The sequence below is a fragment of the Teleopsis dalmanni genome, chromosome 1, assembly GCF_002237135.1.
Source record: "Teleopsis dalmanni isolate 2A chromosome 1, ASM223713v2, whole genome shotgun sequence".
NCBI classification, from domain to species: Eukaryota; Metazoa; Arthropoda; class Insecta; order Diptera; family Diopsidae; genus Teleopsis; species Teleopsis dalmanni.
The window spans coordinates 133,036,729-133,051,781 of record NC_051846.1 but is presented as its reverse complement, the minus strand read 5'-3'; the positions used below and the strand labels follow the sequence as shown (position 1 = coordinate 133,051,781).

General features: G+C 33.1%; 1 protein-coding gene across 1 annotated transcript; it reads right to left on the bottom strand.

Moving 5' to 3' along the window:
- Positions 1 to 14,288: 14,288 nt before the first annotated feature.
- Positions 14,289 to 14,609, bottom strand: LOC119666192 (protein GVQW3-like). The gene has a single exon (XM_038075474.1). It carries the CDS (start codon positions 14,607 to 14,609, stop codon positions 14,289 to 14,291), a length of 321 nt encoding a protein of 106 aa, XP_037931402.1.
- Between the last annotated feature and the right edge of the window lie 444 nt (positions 14,610 to 15,053).

Sequence of the window (15,053 nt, the reverse complement as noted above, 5' to 3'; positions counted from 1 at the left end):
TACAAATAAAGAAGGACGTTTTGTAGTAAGGCGGCCATTTCTGGAAAACACATTGGCGTTAGGGGAATCTCAAGAAATAGCTTGGAGAAGGTTCGTCAGTCTTTAATGACGACTAGCAAAAAATGATGTATTGCGGAAACAATATGCGCAGCTTATGGAAGAGTATGAGCGATTGGGTCACATGACTGAGGTAAATCTGGACTCAATTTTAACTCCAAGATATTTCATTCATCATCAGATAGCACCAGATAGCACCACTACCAAACTTCGAGTGGTGTTTGATGCATTAACTAAAACTACATCTGGACACTCACTAAATGATATAATGTTTAACGGACCGACAGTTCTAAGCGAACTCCTTTCAATTTTGCTCCATTTTAGACGACCACGTTTTGTTTTCACTACAGATATCGAGAAAATGTTTCGTTAAGTTTTGAAAGATCCTGAAGATCGGCGCTACCAACTTATCATTTAGAGAAGCAGTCCAAATTCAACAATTCGTTATTATCAGCTCAACACATTTACTTATGGGACTTGCCCAAAGCGGATTTATTTGGAATTAAGGTCAAAATGGTTACTGAAGGGATAATCACGAACAGAGTCCTTAGTTCTGATTTAGCTAGACTGTTCGACCCACTTGGTTTATTAGCTCCAGTAATAGTGTAGGCGAAGATTTTCATACAACATTTATGGCACTTGAATTTATCTTGGGATGAACCACTTCCTACAGATCTTCATACAACATGGTCAACATTTAGAGAAAAGTTAAGAACTCTTGAAAACCTTCAAGTGGCAAGACATATCTTCAGAGGCGAAGTTCCATCATCAACGCAGCTAAAACACTTTTGCTGACGCATCTGAAAAGACGTTTGGTGCTGCAGCATATGTCAGAGCAATTTTAAAGGATGGCAGAATAATAGAGCGGCTATTATGTGCAAAGTCAAGAGTAGCACCACTCAGAAAACAGACGCTACCACAACTAGTGCTGTGTGCGACAGTCCTAGCTGTGGAACTTTCAGCGAGAGTCAAAAGTGATCTTCAGGCGAAGGAGCAGGCGATATTTTTGTGGACTGATTCAGAAATTGTGTTATCTTGGATCAATTCAGATTTCTCTACATTTCAAACATTTGTAGCTAACAGGGTAGCAAGAATTCAAACATTAACTCTGTCTGAGCAGTGGCGACATGTTAGGTCAAAGGACAACCCAGCTGATGTGTTATCAAGAGGACTTTCAGAAAGGGCGTTGTCAACATGTGCACTTTGATTTTAATGCCCGTTCTTCTTGCATGAAAGACAGGAAGTATGGCCACCAAGGTTTACGTCATCATTACAAGTTCCAGTTGATCTGGAGAAGAAAAAGGTTGTAGCTGTAGCAACTCAATGCAATGACGCAGATTTCATATGCAGGATTCAGCAGAAGAATTCATTCAAGACGTTGCAAAGGATGTAGCATATGTTTTTAGATTCACTAACAACACAAGGATATCAAAGGAGTCACGTACCATACATATGGCACCTAGTGCTAGCGAATTGGAAGCAGCATTAATCACTATAATATGTCACATTCAAGGTAGTGATTTTGATCAAGAAATCAATCAATTGAAGTAACAAGGTATTGTTACTTGAAGTTGATAAATCTACTTCAATCAGCAGTTTATCTCCACCCAATGCTAAACACACAAAGCTGATTTCATACAATGATCCTTTTGCAAAATTACTGTTCGTGATGGTTCACGAAGAAAACAAACACTGTGGCCCTCAGGCACTTTTATTAATTGGAGAAGCTCTTACAACTCAAGTAGACTCTCGGTCATAACCAGAAAATTACACGTTACTGTCACGTTGGAACCTAGTTTCCCAGTTAAAACATCATTTCTGGAAACGTTAGTCTAACGAATATTTGATGGAAGTGCAACAGCGTAACAAATGGAGAACACAATCTGCCAACATGCAGTTAGGAGATATGATTATAATCAAAGAAGACAATGTCCCAATGTACAAGGGTACAGATGGACGTATCCGAGTAGCTGACGTTAAAACATCGACAGGCATTTTTAAACGCCCAATTCATCGAATAGCTGTACTGCCTGTAAAGACAGATGATTAACCAACAATGGCTGAAGCTGATCACGAAATACCTCCTGACAACGTAATTATTGAAGATAAAAAAGAGTCGTATGAAGAGCCCAAGACAATACGTAGAAAACTGCTGACCAATTTGTACTGTTCTGTATTACTTACACTATTACTGATATTGCCAATAGTAATAAGGTCACCAATTTAGAATAAAAGGTTTGGGTCGAAATTGGGTATTCACTTTGAAAATTTGGGCACAGTAACCATATGAACTGCTGAATGGAATCTATTAGTCTATTACGACTTAAGTCTTTATTGGACAGAAGCATCAGCTCTAAACACAGGAATAACGTCGCTACATCAAGCTTGACAACAAATAAAACCAAACGCATCATGTGCGAGTACAATTAATCACTTTAAACGTATTGAATCCGAACTACAACTCGATGATAAATTACTTCATGAGCATCGCTCCAAAAGAGGAGCAATTGATCTTTGTGCTATTTTGGCTAGTAATACGCGTCATGATCAATATTTTTCTCTTATGAAATCCGATTTAAGTATTTTTGAGACCATAAAGGAAGGGGAATTTCTTTGTGTCAACGTCCGCATACGATACAATATTAGTTCCGAAATATGTGCGTGTGATATCAACCTATTCAATAAGAACACAATACTAAACTGTCGATTGAAACACACTGTCAACATTCTGACTTGGATTCCATTGAATCACAAAAATCAATGGATTTATGGGACATCAACATCTTTACGAGCAATTGCAGTATATAATAAGGAAATCATACCACTAAGTCTAAAACGTTCTGGCTTATTGACGATCAATCCAGGCTACGTGCTTAAACACAACTTCGTTTCTGCGCAAGGACAACAATAATTGCAAGCACGTCAAGATATTCATACAGTAGTCTTGGTAAAATCTCCGAGTTAAAGCTACAATCTCCTATGAAGACATCAGATGCTTACAGCGGCAACAGAACACTGTCAACATTACGCGACAACCAATACGATCAACAGCCGAAAGAGCTGACAGAATTGCAGCAAGTTTTGCAGTCATACCAGATAAATGATCTTCCAAATCAATTTGAGTCACACAAGTACCACAGCTTCACCATAGCTTACGCTTGAGGACATGACAGCACATGGAATTACAGTAAGTATCACATAACTTCGGTAATTATTTGACATAAAAATTGAATTAAAATAAAATATATTTTTTGAGGATGATAACAATAGGCGGACTGGTGCATCGCCATGCTTACCACCCTACATAGAGTTGATGAACGAAATATTTGGTGATAAACCAATTATTTGAAATAATTACACTGCGACGTTAGGGTTTGACATTGATGTTGAAGATATAGAGGTATTGGAAGAGTTGGAAATAAATATTGTACAAACACATGCTGAGCCATCGCCAACGGATGAATCGCCAACGCAAGAATCGCCAACGGAAGGATCGTCAACGCAGGAATCGCCAGTGCAGGAATTGCCAATGCAGGAATTGCAATAACTTTCAACTTCATTATTCAACCGCAAAAGAAAATCTGTGCATCAAGAATATTATGAAAACAAGTTATTTGCTAAGAAAAGGTTAGGGGAAGAGAAAATAAAATTTCTTAAAAAAACTATGAATGAATTAAGAGAAAAAAATAAAAATGATAATGGGATCATGAATTAAAATTAGAGGAAATAAAATTGAAATTGAAAGAAAATATGTTAAATTTAAATTATTTGAAAAATGTACGCAAAATATGTAAATACATTTATATGAACTTTAGAAATAAGTTATGTATAAGTTAAAATAATTTATTAATGATAAGAAATAAGCCGATATAATATTTTTATTTTTAATAAAAATATGTTATATTCATTTTATGTAATATATATGTTTAAGTTTAGAACTTCTTTAATTCATATTTAAATTTCTACTATTTATTTTACTTTTATGTAAAATATTTTAAGTTCAAGTAAATTTCTAGTAGTAGTAGTATAGTATTATTATTTTAGTTTAAAAACATTATAATATTTCAATATTAATACTAATCTTACACGTTAATTCATGCTATTAATAAATAAATTACAAAATATAAACACAATAAAATTTTGTTGCATATTGAACTAAACTGCATCTATAAATGTAACAACAAATGTAAATAAATTTTCTTTTAAAAAATACATTGTCTTCAAGACAGTGTTTTTTACTGCGTCCGCATGGTCAAGCTAATTTGCAAAACAATTTCTAAAAACATGAATGTGTGGTGATAAATAACAAAGTAGGTGAAAATGATCAGATTTTTGAAATTTGAAAATTATAGGAAGCTTAATTCGATAACACTGCCAGATCAGTATCCAATACCCCATATACATGATTTTACTCGTATATTGCACAATAAGAAAATTTTCTCAACTATTGACTTGGAAGCAGCCTATAATCAAATTCCGATTGCTGAAGAGGATCGACCTAAAACGGTGATAATAACCCCGTTCGGCTTATATGAATTTAACATGATGACTTTTGGTCTATGCAATACTGCGCAGACTTTCCAAAGGTTTATGATGAGGTTTATGAGGGAATGATGTCCTAAAGAATCTGAATTATGTAGTTAGTAACGTACATAGATGATATATGTATAGCATCAACTGATGAAAAGGAACACGAAATACATTTAAGAGAAGTGTTCAAGCGATTAAGCGACCATGGTCTGAAGATCAATCTGGGAAAGTGTCTGTTTTTTTTGAAAGAAGTTACCTTCCTGGGGCATGTGATAAATGGGGATGAAATTAAACCCATAGCTGAAAAGGTAGAAGCGATAAGAAATTTTAAAAAACCGAAGAAAGCACGAGAGTTAAGAAGGTTCATCGCTCATCGTTCAATAAATTTTTACAGGCGTTTCCTCCCGAATGCTGCGAAGAATCATGGCATCCTGCACGCGCTATTAAAAGGAAATAAGAAAGATGATAGATCTCTGATTGAGTGGACAGCAGAGGCCAGGAAAATATTTGAAGTGTGTAAGAACAATCTGGCGAATGTTGCAATGCTAGCACACCCGGATCCGAATGCGAAACTGGACGCTAGCAATGTCGCAGTAGGAGCAGTGATGCAACAGCTTATAGATGGGCAGTTACAACTGCTCGGATTCTATTCCAAAAGGCTGAGAGACACTCAAAAGAAATATAATACTTATGACCGCGAGGTACTTGCTATATACATGGCGGTCAAGTATTTCAGGTACATGATTGAGGGCAGGAATTGCACAGTGCTAATGGATCATAAACCGATTACATTTGCTTTCTTACAAAGAGCTGAAAAAGCATCTGAACGCCAGCTACACCATTTAGATTTCATCGGGCAGCTGACAACAGATATTCAGCATATAGCAGGCAACAAAAATACGGTTGCAGATACTTTATCTCGAGCCGAAAGTGTGGTGGCTGGAGTTAGACTATCACGAGACTACGTTAAATTTGCAGAAGCGCAGAAAATTGACCAGGAGCTGAACGAGTTAATAAGAGACTGTACAGCGTCATCTCTGGAGCTCAAGTTGGTGGAGTTAATTGCAGAGGGTGTTTCTGTGTATTGTGATGTATTCGGCAAGAAACCAAGACCGTTTATTACAAAGTCTTTTCGAGCGCAAGTGTTTGAAATGTTACACAATTTAGCTCATCCTAGTAAAAAAGCAACTATAAGACTAATAAGTTCTCGTTTTTGTTGGCCTAAAATGAAGGCCGAAATAAGTCAAATGGTGAAAACGTGCATGGCGTGTCAAAAGTCGAAAATCCAGCGGCACAGCAGGATTGTGTTGCAGGATTTCAACGCTACTAATCAACGTTTTGAGCATGTACATATTGATATCATGGGACCTTTGCCCTATTGCAATGGTATGCGGTATTGCCTGACATGCATCGACCGGTTTTCAAGGTAGCCGGTGGTGGTACCGTTGGCGGAGATTACGGCAGAATGTGTGGCCGAGGCTTTAATTAAGGATTGGATAGCGCATTATGGTGTGCCGAAAAGGATTACGACAGACCAGGGACGACAGTTCACGCTTTTCGATGACTTAGCCAAAATATTGCGGTGTGAAAGGCACCGAACTACAGCATATCATCCACAGTCAAATGGACTTGTTGAACGTTTTCATCGCATGCTAAAGTCTGCACTGAAATGTAAATCAAGTGTTGAATGGACGAGGGCCTTGCCGATTGTGGTAATAGGATTAAGAGCGGCATTTAAAGAAGATTTGCAAGCGGAATTAATTTATGGGGTAAATATACGTTTACCAGGAGAGATGTTTGATAGCGAGTTTAAGCAAGTATCGCAAACAGAGTTTGTTAAGGATTTAAGGAAAACTATGAACGAAATGAAGCCATTGCAAGCATCGCGTCATATGACGGAAAAGCCATTCGTGTTTAAAGATTTGAAAAGCAGTACACACGTATTCTTACGTGATGACGCCGTGCGACCACCACTGAAACAGCCGTATGAGGGCCCGTATGAAATTTTATGTCGTGGTGAGAAAACTCTAACAATAAGGGCAAGAGGGCGCACGGTGAGTGTCAGCATAGATCGAGTGAAACCGGTATATTTTGCGAATAAAGCTGGTGAAAGTTGTTTGCAAGATAATGTCAAGGTATTAGATGGTAACAGTAACAAGCAGATAGCACCAAAGGTGCCTCGAGTGGGTAGAGCGGTGCGTTTTCCATTGAGGTTTATGATGTAGTAATAATGTACAATTCGGATACAATTTGTCGTTATGCGGCCGTCAAATTCTAGACGGGGCTGTGTGGTGATAAATAACAAAGTAGGTGAAAATTATCAGATTTTTGAGATTTGAAAATATTTTATTTAAATATTCATTCAAATTATTTTTGTGATATAGTTAGTTTTGTGTTGCAGTAAAATACTGTTTTTTAAATAATAAAAACTATATTGTTATTGCGAGCACAACAAATGTAAATAGTCTCTCTTTTGCTTACTCTCTCACTTGTAGTGGTCACGGCAACATATTTTAAATTTGTTCTGTTGAATGATGTAATATTTGAATATACAATACAAATTGTAGTTGGTTGTTTTTTCAGAGAAGAGATGTGAGTTTACGCCAATAATTTCCAATTTTGTGTATTGAAAAAACATGGTAGTAAGGGCTCCAAACTGTTGTATGTTCAATTTAACTGTTTTCCATAAGTTCGGCCCTATGCGATTTCGAATAAATTGAGATAAAGTAAATTGAAGTTTGCTAGGTACTTTTTGCACTGCACTTATATAAATATGTACTTATTTATTTATTTATTGCACCTATTTATTATTTTTGCTTAAAAGTTTACAATTTTATTTATATTTTTATTTTTTTTTTTAAGTAATAGGCTATTAAAGCACCCCGACCTAAAAGATCTATTGTGCGCCTAAAGGCCCAACTAGAACAATTTTAGGCTATATATAAATCTTATAATTGCTGTAGGCTTAATTTTACCTATTTGACTTGGGACCAGTGACGATAAGGTGCATAACTTGCAAATTGTCAAATTATATATATATAAATTTATTAAATATCTTTACATCCAGAGTTAATATTATTTATTACATTTTCATATGTATTTTTAAAGATTAAAGTTTTAGCAAAAACAATTATATATAATTGTCTATGAAAACACATTTAATTTGCTTCTCTTAGCTACTATAGTCGTAAGTTGTGCTCATAAGTTTGCAGCTCACATCGCAAAACATTTCTATCATATTTCGTCTTTCCCCTTTAAACAATTGCATTCATAAATTTCTGTGTGCACAAAATTAGAATGATCAAAATAATGTGCGTGTGCTCTAGGTTAAAATAAGAGAAATAGAGTTTGGGAATTGTATGAGAGTATTTTCTGTTCTATTCGAATATCAACATGTTGACATGCCGAAGTGGTTAGATGTGCGGCTAAAGTTTGCAGCTCACATCACCATACATTCCTTTCAAATTTCGTTCTCCCCTTTTAGCTGTTGCTTCAGCGAATCATAGTCGCTTTTTGTGCGGAGTAGCTGGTCGCACATTTATACGTTGCAAGTGTGCTAGATTTTATTTGATCACTGCATAAACATGTATGGTTCAAAGTACAAACTCTTTTGTTTAAAAAAAGTTGGTTTGATGTTATAAGAAGTATGTGAAAAGTTGTATTTATTCCATATTGATGTAATATTAAACTTATATATAATTTATTAATTTTCATGTTATTATGTTTTATGTTATTTTGTTAATGAATTGTCAAATGTTATATTGTGAATATATTGTTGCTTAATGTAATATAGTTATTACTAATAAAACATCTTATATATTTTAATTTATCATTTTTAATTTAAGTGGTAAATGTAAAAACAACATTGTAGGAGGGCCGCACACCCTTCCAGATAAAGCACGCGTCAGCCTTCGCCTGATTTACCTTTGGCCACCATGCCAAGGATGCATAGGTGATCATTGGTACTATTACGGTCTTGTACGACCAAGTCATCATTATTGGTCACAGACCCCATGTTTTGCAATACAGTCTTTGGCACGCATAAGATTTATTTATTAAATGTCTTATAAAATTTTCGCAATGGTAACACCTAATTTACCTGATTTTTATCTAATTTAACCCATTCGAAATTCTGGTAAATACCAACATACGCTGTCATACCGACATAATTTACTATTTCCGTCAGTTTACCATCAATTTACTCGAAATTGAATTAACAAATTTTGTATTATTAATAATATAAATGTTTGAAACACAGCACAACCTCTTATACCTCTTATATAACTTTTTATTATCGTTAAAGGACATATTTATTTATCACTTGCACTATTATTATTAACTTATTAGATTAAAAATAAATTATTACAAACAGCTTGTAACACAAAATTGAGTAAATAATTACCGCACAGAAATTTACTACTTTTTTAACAATCATTTTGGAGGTATTTTTTTTAAATTTGTGCGCAGTGTAAGGTCAAAATAACAGTTATTTGTTCGTTTTAAAATAAAAGCGAAATATAATAATAATATGCTGTTCACACACACCTTAATTTTGCAAAAATCTTAATTTCGTCTTTCTTTCAGAGAAACTAAAAACTTACATTTATAAAATGTAATATCAGAACGAAACTAAAGAAACTGGACTTAATTTCGCTGAAACGAAGCATGAAATTAAGGGAATTTTCAAATGCAACTATGTAAAACACAAATTTTCAGCAAAAGATAAAGTTGAGATAACGAAAAAGTGACAACTATTTTTAAAAACAGTTGACTTTAATAAAACCCTGAAAATATTTTGAAAGTGATGTTGTGAAGCCAGTTGAAATAGAAAGTAAAGATTTCACCTCACAACAAGCGGAGTTCGACTATGGATAGGCATTTGAACAGTACAAAAGTAAAATAAAAGAAATGAAAGTTATTCTTATTGCAAATCTTAATGAAGTTATACTGTATAATATCAATAACTTAGATTTTTTGAAGATTCCAGCCGGAGCTGCACGACCGCTCCACACTATATCCGATACCATTAGTCCAATTGCTAATGAAGTTATTATTATTTTAAAACTTGCTGTTCCTGATTTAGAAGGTAAGACCGTACTGTATGTTACTTTAAATATTATAACATTTTTTTAAAATAGGACATGCTGCGCAAAGTGCAAAGAACACTTGAAAATCTATGGGCTCCAAAATTGAAAAATAATAAGTTAGATGCATTAATAACACGTGTTACAGAAGATGTTATTGCATTACGTAGTTGAGAAGTATTATTAAATGAATGAAATTAATTAATTAATATACACTACAAAAATTTGGAATTGTAGTACTTAGGAAAAATCAAAACTCACGTTTCAATTTACTGCTCCGGCTTCTTTATCATATAGACATTTTTATCTGTTATTCTACTATCACGAATAATTGACAAACATTATCAATATAATCACATTTTTCATTGTTTTGTAAGATTATCTATTAAGGCGGGCAAATCTTATATATATATATATATCTTATAAATAATGTAGGATAAAATTAGTTAAGGAATCTCTTAAATTACTATTTAAAATGTATTTACCACTGATTTTTAATATATTAATTCTAAAATTAAGAATTATATATAATTTAAAAAAAAACTTAGTGGGTTTCACAATTTTTTTATTTTTTCCAATAAGGGCTCCTAAACAGGTTTCTTATGATAATGTAAATATATGGGTGACATTACTTCCCATATCATTATGCAAAACTCCAAAACTCTGTACCAAGATCATTCCAAAATGATCTTGGTACAGATAACGTTGTTCCAAGTAGTATCGCTTTTTAGCAGTCCTTCATTTCTTGATTTAAAGTAGCAATGCTTGTTTCATCAATTGTAATTCATTGCCCAAGGCGCAACTTATTATTTTTGCAGTACCTTGACATTGACAACTTTATTAAAAAACATATTTTAATAAGAATTCCTTATTATTATTCATTTTTTCCTATATTATATTATTAATTTATTTCTATTTTATTTCAAAAACCAAATTTTTAAATTTCAATATCAAATTTTAAAATATCCCGAAAATATTTATTTATGACTTCGTTAATTTGAGGCAGTATGAACACTTTCGAAATGAACTTAATTTCATTTTTCCGAAATTAAGGAAATTTGGCTGTCTGAACATAGCATAAGAATTATTTTTGATGAATGATAGAATGATAACTATAAACATAAATACGAGTTTTGACAACTTTTTGTTTCTAATTTATTTCTTAAAATGTTTTGAAATAACTGTTATTTATGGTCCCTTGTTTTTATCATAAAATCAAAACAGAGCAGCAAAATTGCGATCTTTGTTGCACTCATTGCCCACAAGAATGCTTGTTATTTTTAAGTAACAAGTTAAGTTCCGCATTCGTTCGGAATGCATTTTGTTATTTACTAAAACCAAAATAAAATTGAAATGCATATGTGAATCCTATGATCATTGTAAAATATATATTAATATACTTAACCTAAATAATTTACCTGTATGCCTAAATAACAGCTCATTATAATAAGTAATTACACAGTCAGACGTGTGCCAGAAATGTTATAATAAATAAATTTAAATGGCAGAATTGTGTTCATATTCTCAAAAATTAAGCAGTCTCTGTTGTTTATAAGAACTTCTCTGAGCTTCATAATAGGTTCTTTTAGCAGTTTTGAAGTGTTTCTACTTCAAGTCTACAAGTCTACTTTATATAATTAAGAACCTAGTTGTAAAGTGGCCAAATATTTTAGCAACTACAGTTAAAATTGCTACTAAAGTAATAAGCGACCTGTTATAAATCTTTATCAGAAATTAAAAATTTTATAAATTTGAATATTTTGAAAATGAAATATTTTGAAAATATGCAAAATTGTGGAAAATAAATATTTTAAAAATATACACAAAATTTTTTAGGATTACATAAATTAATTAATAATTAATTACATAATTGAAAAGCGCATTAAATTTTTTAACTTCTAACTTGCTAACAAATTAATACGTATTAAGGGATAAATATGCTGAACTATTAATTATTTTGGTGCAAAAAGAAATTTTAACATTCTTAACATTGCTTTTAATAAATGATTTATTATAATTTTATCCTAATTATTTATTTTTATACAAAACGTAATTTGCTTGCATTATGTGCACATATACAAGATTTGCTCTTTATGAAAAGATAACATTTGGCAGATTGCAACAGTGATGCCAATATCTCGCTTAGCGCCGATAATAACCAACTTGCTGTTTTTTGTCACGCTTTCGGCAGAGAAAGCACCTAATGATAAAAACTACAATTTTTGCAACACGAACATTTAAAATAGAAAATAGTAAATAAAATGATATAATAAAAATAATGAGATAATATTATATATTATATAATGGAGGGGTTTTTGAATAGCAAAGAAAGAAATAAACGACAAACACAAAAATTTATTTTAATTTTATTGAAGTTTGGCTGACCATACAACGCTGTTTCGAGTATTGCCAAGTACTCTTCATCAGTGGTCTTTAGAATAATCGAATTTTTATTTAATTAGTTTATAGTCCGTATATAATTTTGTTTGGACTGCAAGTGCCAGGCTTAGAACTCGTGCCTGTCAAATTAGAAGCGATGACTAATCGTGTTTATCCACAAGAAGCCAAGGCTGCACAAACTTTCAATGCTCAAGTTCCAGGTTTTATTGTCACTTATTTTTATTTAGTTAGTGACACCAACCAAAGCACTTGCCGTGCTTTTAAATTAGAACGAGCTTATAAACTACAGCTTTATTTTGGAAACACAAGTTCAACGAATTGAAAGTTAACTTTTGGGTTCGCCTATTCTTTATTTTTTCAAATAAAACAAAAAAAAAAAGGTATGGATATGGGGGAGCGACCTTTTCTCTCTCTTTCTTATCTTTATCTCCCAGTGGAGTATAGGGCCTCTACCAACTTTTTTATTTCGTATTCGGTTATTTAATTTACGGCATATGTCACTCCAGGAATAGTTCACTTCTCTTAGTTCTTCTTCAGTTGTTCTTTTCCAAGTTTTAGCCGGCGCTCCAGGTCGACGACTGCCTTGAGGATTCCATTTCAGAGCTTGACGTGCAATGTTTCCAGTAGGTCTGCGTAGATTGTGGCCTATCCAGCGCCATTTACGTCTTCTTATCTCCATAGTAGCAGATAATTGATTTGTAACGGCCCATAGGTTGGTGTTTGTGATGCATATTTTTAATATTTGTCGTAAACATTTGTTCAAGAAAGTTTGTGTTTTTGTATCAATCTCTCTTCTTCTTTTTCAGATCTCACGTGCATAGACCTTCTAGCGATAAGAAATTACGGCGTACACGACATGGACATTATTCTAAACTGAATAGCGACATCAATCAACGAAAGTTGTGATATGATAGATGATAAATGGTTGAAATATTTATGAATAATTTGTTATATATGACTTTCAATGGCTACTCATAGAGGTTGATTTGTACTACTTTAACGAGTACCACAAATTCGACAAGTTTATATGTATACCATTTGAGTTCAAACGTCTTCGATATGATTGCCATTAAAGCGTAAGGAAAAAAAAACGCTACATTATATACATTATATACTATCCTCTATAGTCGGGAGGCAGCATAGGATAATAAATTAAGAGACATATTTTCTCGAAAACCTTTATTCATTATAACTTTTTTATCTCCCTAATAGTTTATAACTTTGGCACAGCAAGGCATGAAAAAACTTAACTGGTAATAAGTCGATATATTGACGTAAATAGAACTAAAGTTATTTTAAACATATATATATATGTACTCAAGAAAATTTTAAATGTGGTGTATGCATATTCAATATTTTGTACTGCGCAGTAATAAATGCAAATAATTTGCATTACAAAATGACTAAGTGAACTATTTCTTAACTAATAAAACGTAAGTGTTGATTTTATTACATTTGCAGTTATTTCCGATACACTTTCTTCCCTTTTGTAGTTCTTAAAATATTCTTATACAATTTAAATATTTTCTTGAAACATATACATAATATGTATAAAACTTCAGTTCAACTGGATAAGTGGAAATGATACCCCAAGAGCTCCAAAGTTTGGAAAATAACGATTTTTTCCATAACATTCATCTTTGATTGCTTATATCTCCGACATATTTAATTCTACATAAAAACTGTCTTCCTATAAGTTATAGAACTATTAAAAAGAAACAATTTACTCAGACAAAGTTTTTCTATATTTCTAATAATTATTGTGTAAAAGAAAAAATAAGCTGAACTCACGATGACAGTGGTGCCGTGTTTAGTCAAAAAATCGCGTACAACAAGAGCCGTGTGCGATGGAGCATTGTCGTGGTGAAGAATTCAATTGTTGGCTTTCCACAAATCTGGTCTTTTCTTACAGATGGACTTACGTAAATACCGCATAACGTCGAGGTAATATTCTTGATTGATGGTATGACCCTCTGGCAATAATTCGTAATGAACAACACCGCGGTAGTCGAAAAAAACAGTGAGCATAACTTTAATTTTCGAGCGACTTTTGCGCGGTTTTTTGAATTTTGGCTCGTTTTCGAAGCACCAGTTGCTTGATTGTTGACTGATTTCAACGTCATACTCATAAACCCATGTTTCAACACCTGTTATGATGCGTTTCATGGATGTAGAGTCGTTTCCATGCTCAAAAATCATTTCTTCACACACGTTTTTTCAGTATTCTTTTTGCAAAAAATTAAGATGTTTCGGTACAAGTCGAGCTGCAGCGCGTCTCATGTCCAATATATCATGTAGAATGTGGTGAACGGGTCCATTTAAGATGTTTAAGTCAAGAGCAATCACATTTTTAGTCATACGAAGATCTTCCAGCACAATTTTCTTGTTTTTTGCCACGTTTTCTTCGGTATTTGATGTTGATGGACGTCCAGAACGAGGCAAATCTTTGATTACTTCACGACCTTCTTTGAATGATTTGTACCACTCATATGCCTGTGTGCGAGACATAGAAGAGTCCCCATAAGCTTTCTGCACCATTTTCAATGCTTCAATACATGAAATTTCGTTCAAAACACAAAATTTCAAACAAACTCGTTGTTTTCGTCAACTGAATTTTCCATAGTAAAAATCGCTAAATGCGATTTTTCATAGCTGCTGTAAACAAACTAAATGACAGATAGCGCTCAGATTTGTAATATATGTAAAGAAAGGGTGTACCAACATAACAAAAAAAAACAACTTAAAACGATTAAAAATGTTTTTAGTATACTCTATTGACGTCCATGTAATCACTTTCTATATTCAAATCCGTAACCATCTTTTTCTTTGTTTCAACAAGTTCGGAGTTTAAATACCAAACATGATTACATAAATAACTTTAGATTTATCTTCATCAATTTTTTCATATTGACTGAGAGTAGAAAGAAGATTAAAATCTTGGGAATTAACTTTGACTGATGACAAAGCATTAAACCACACTTC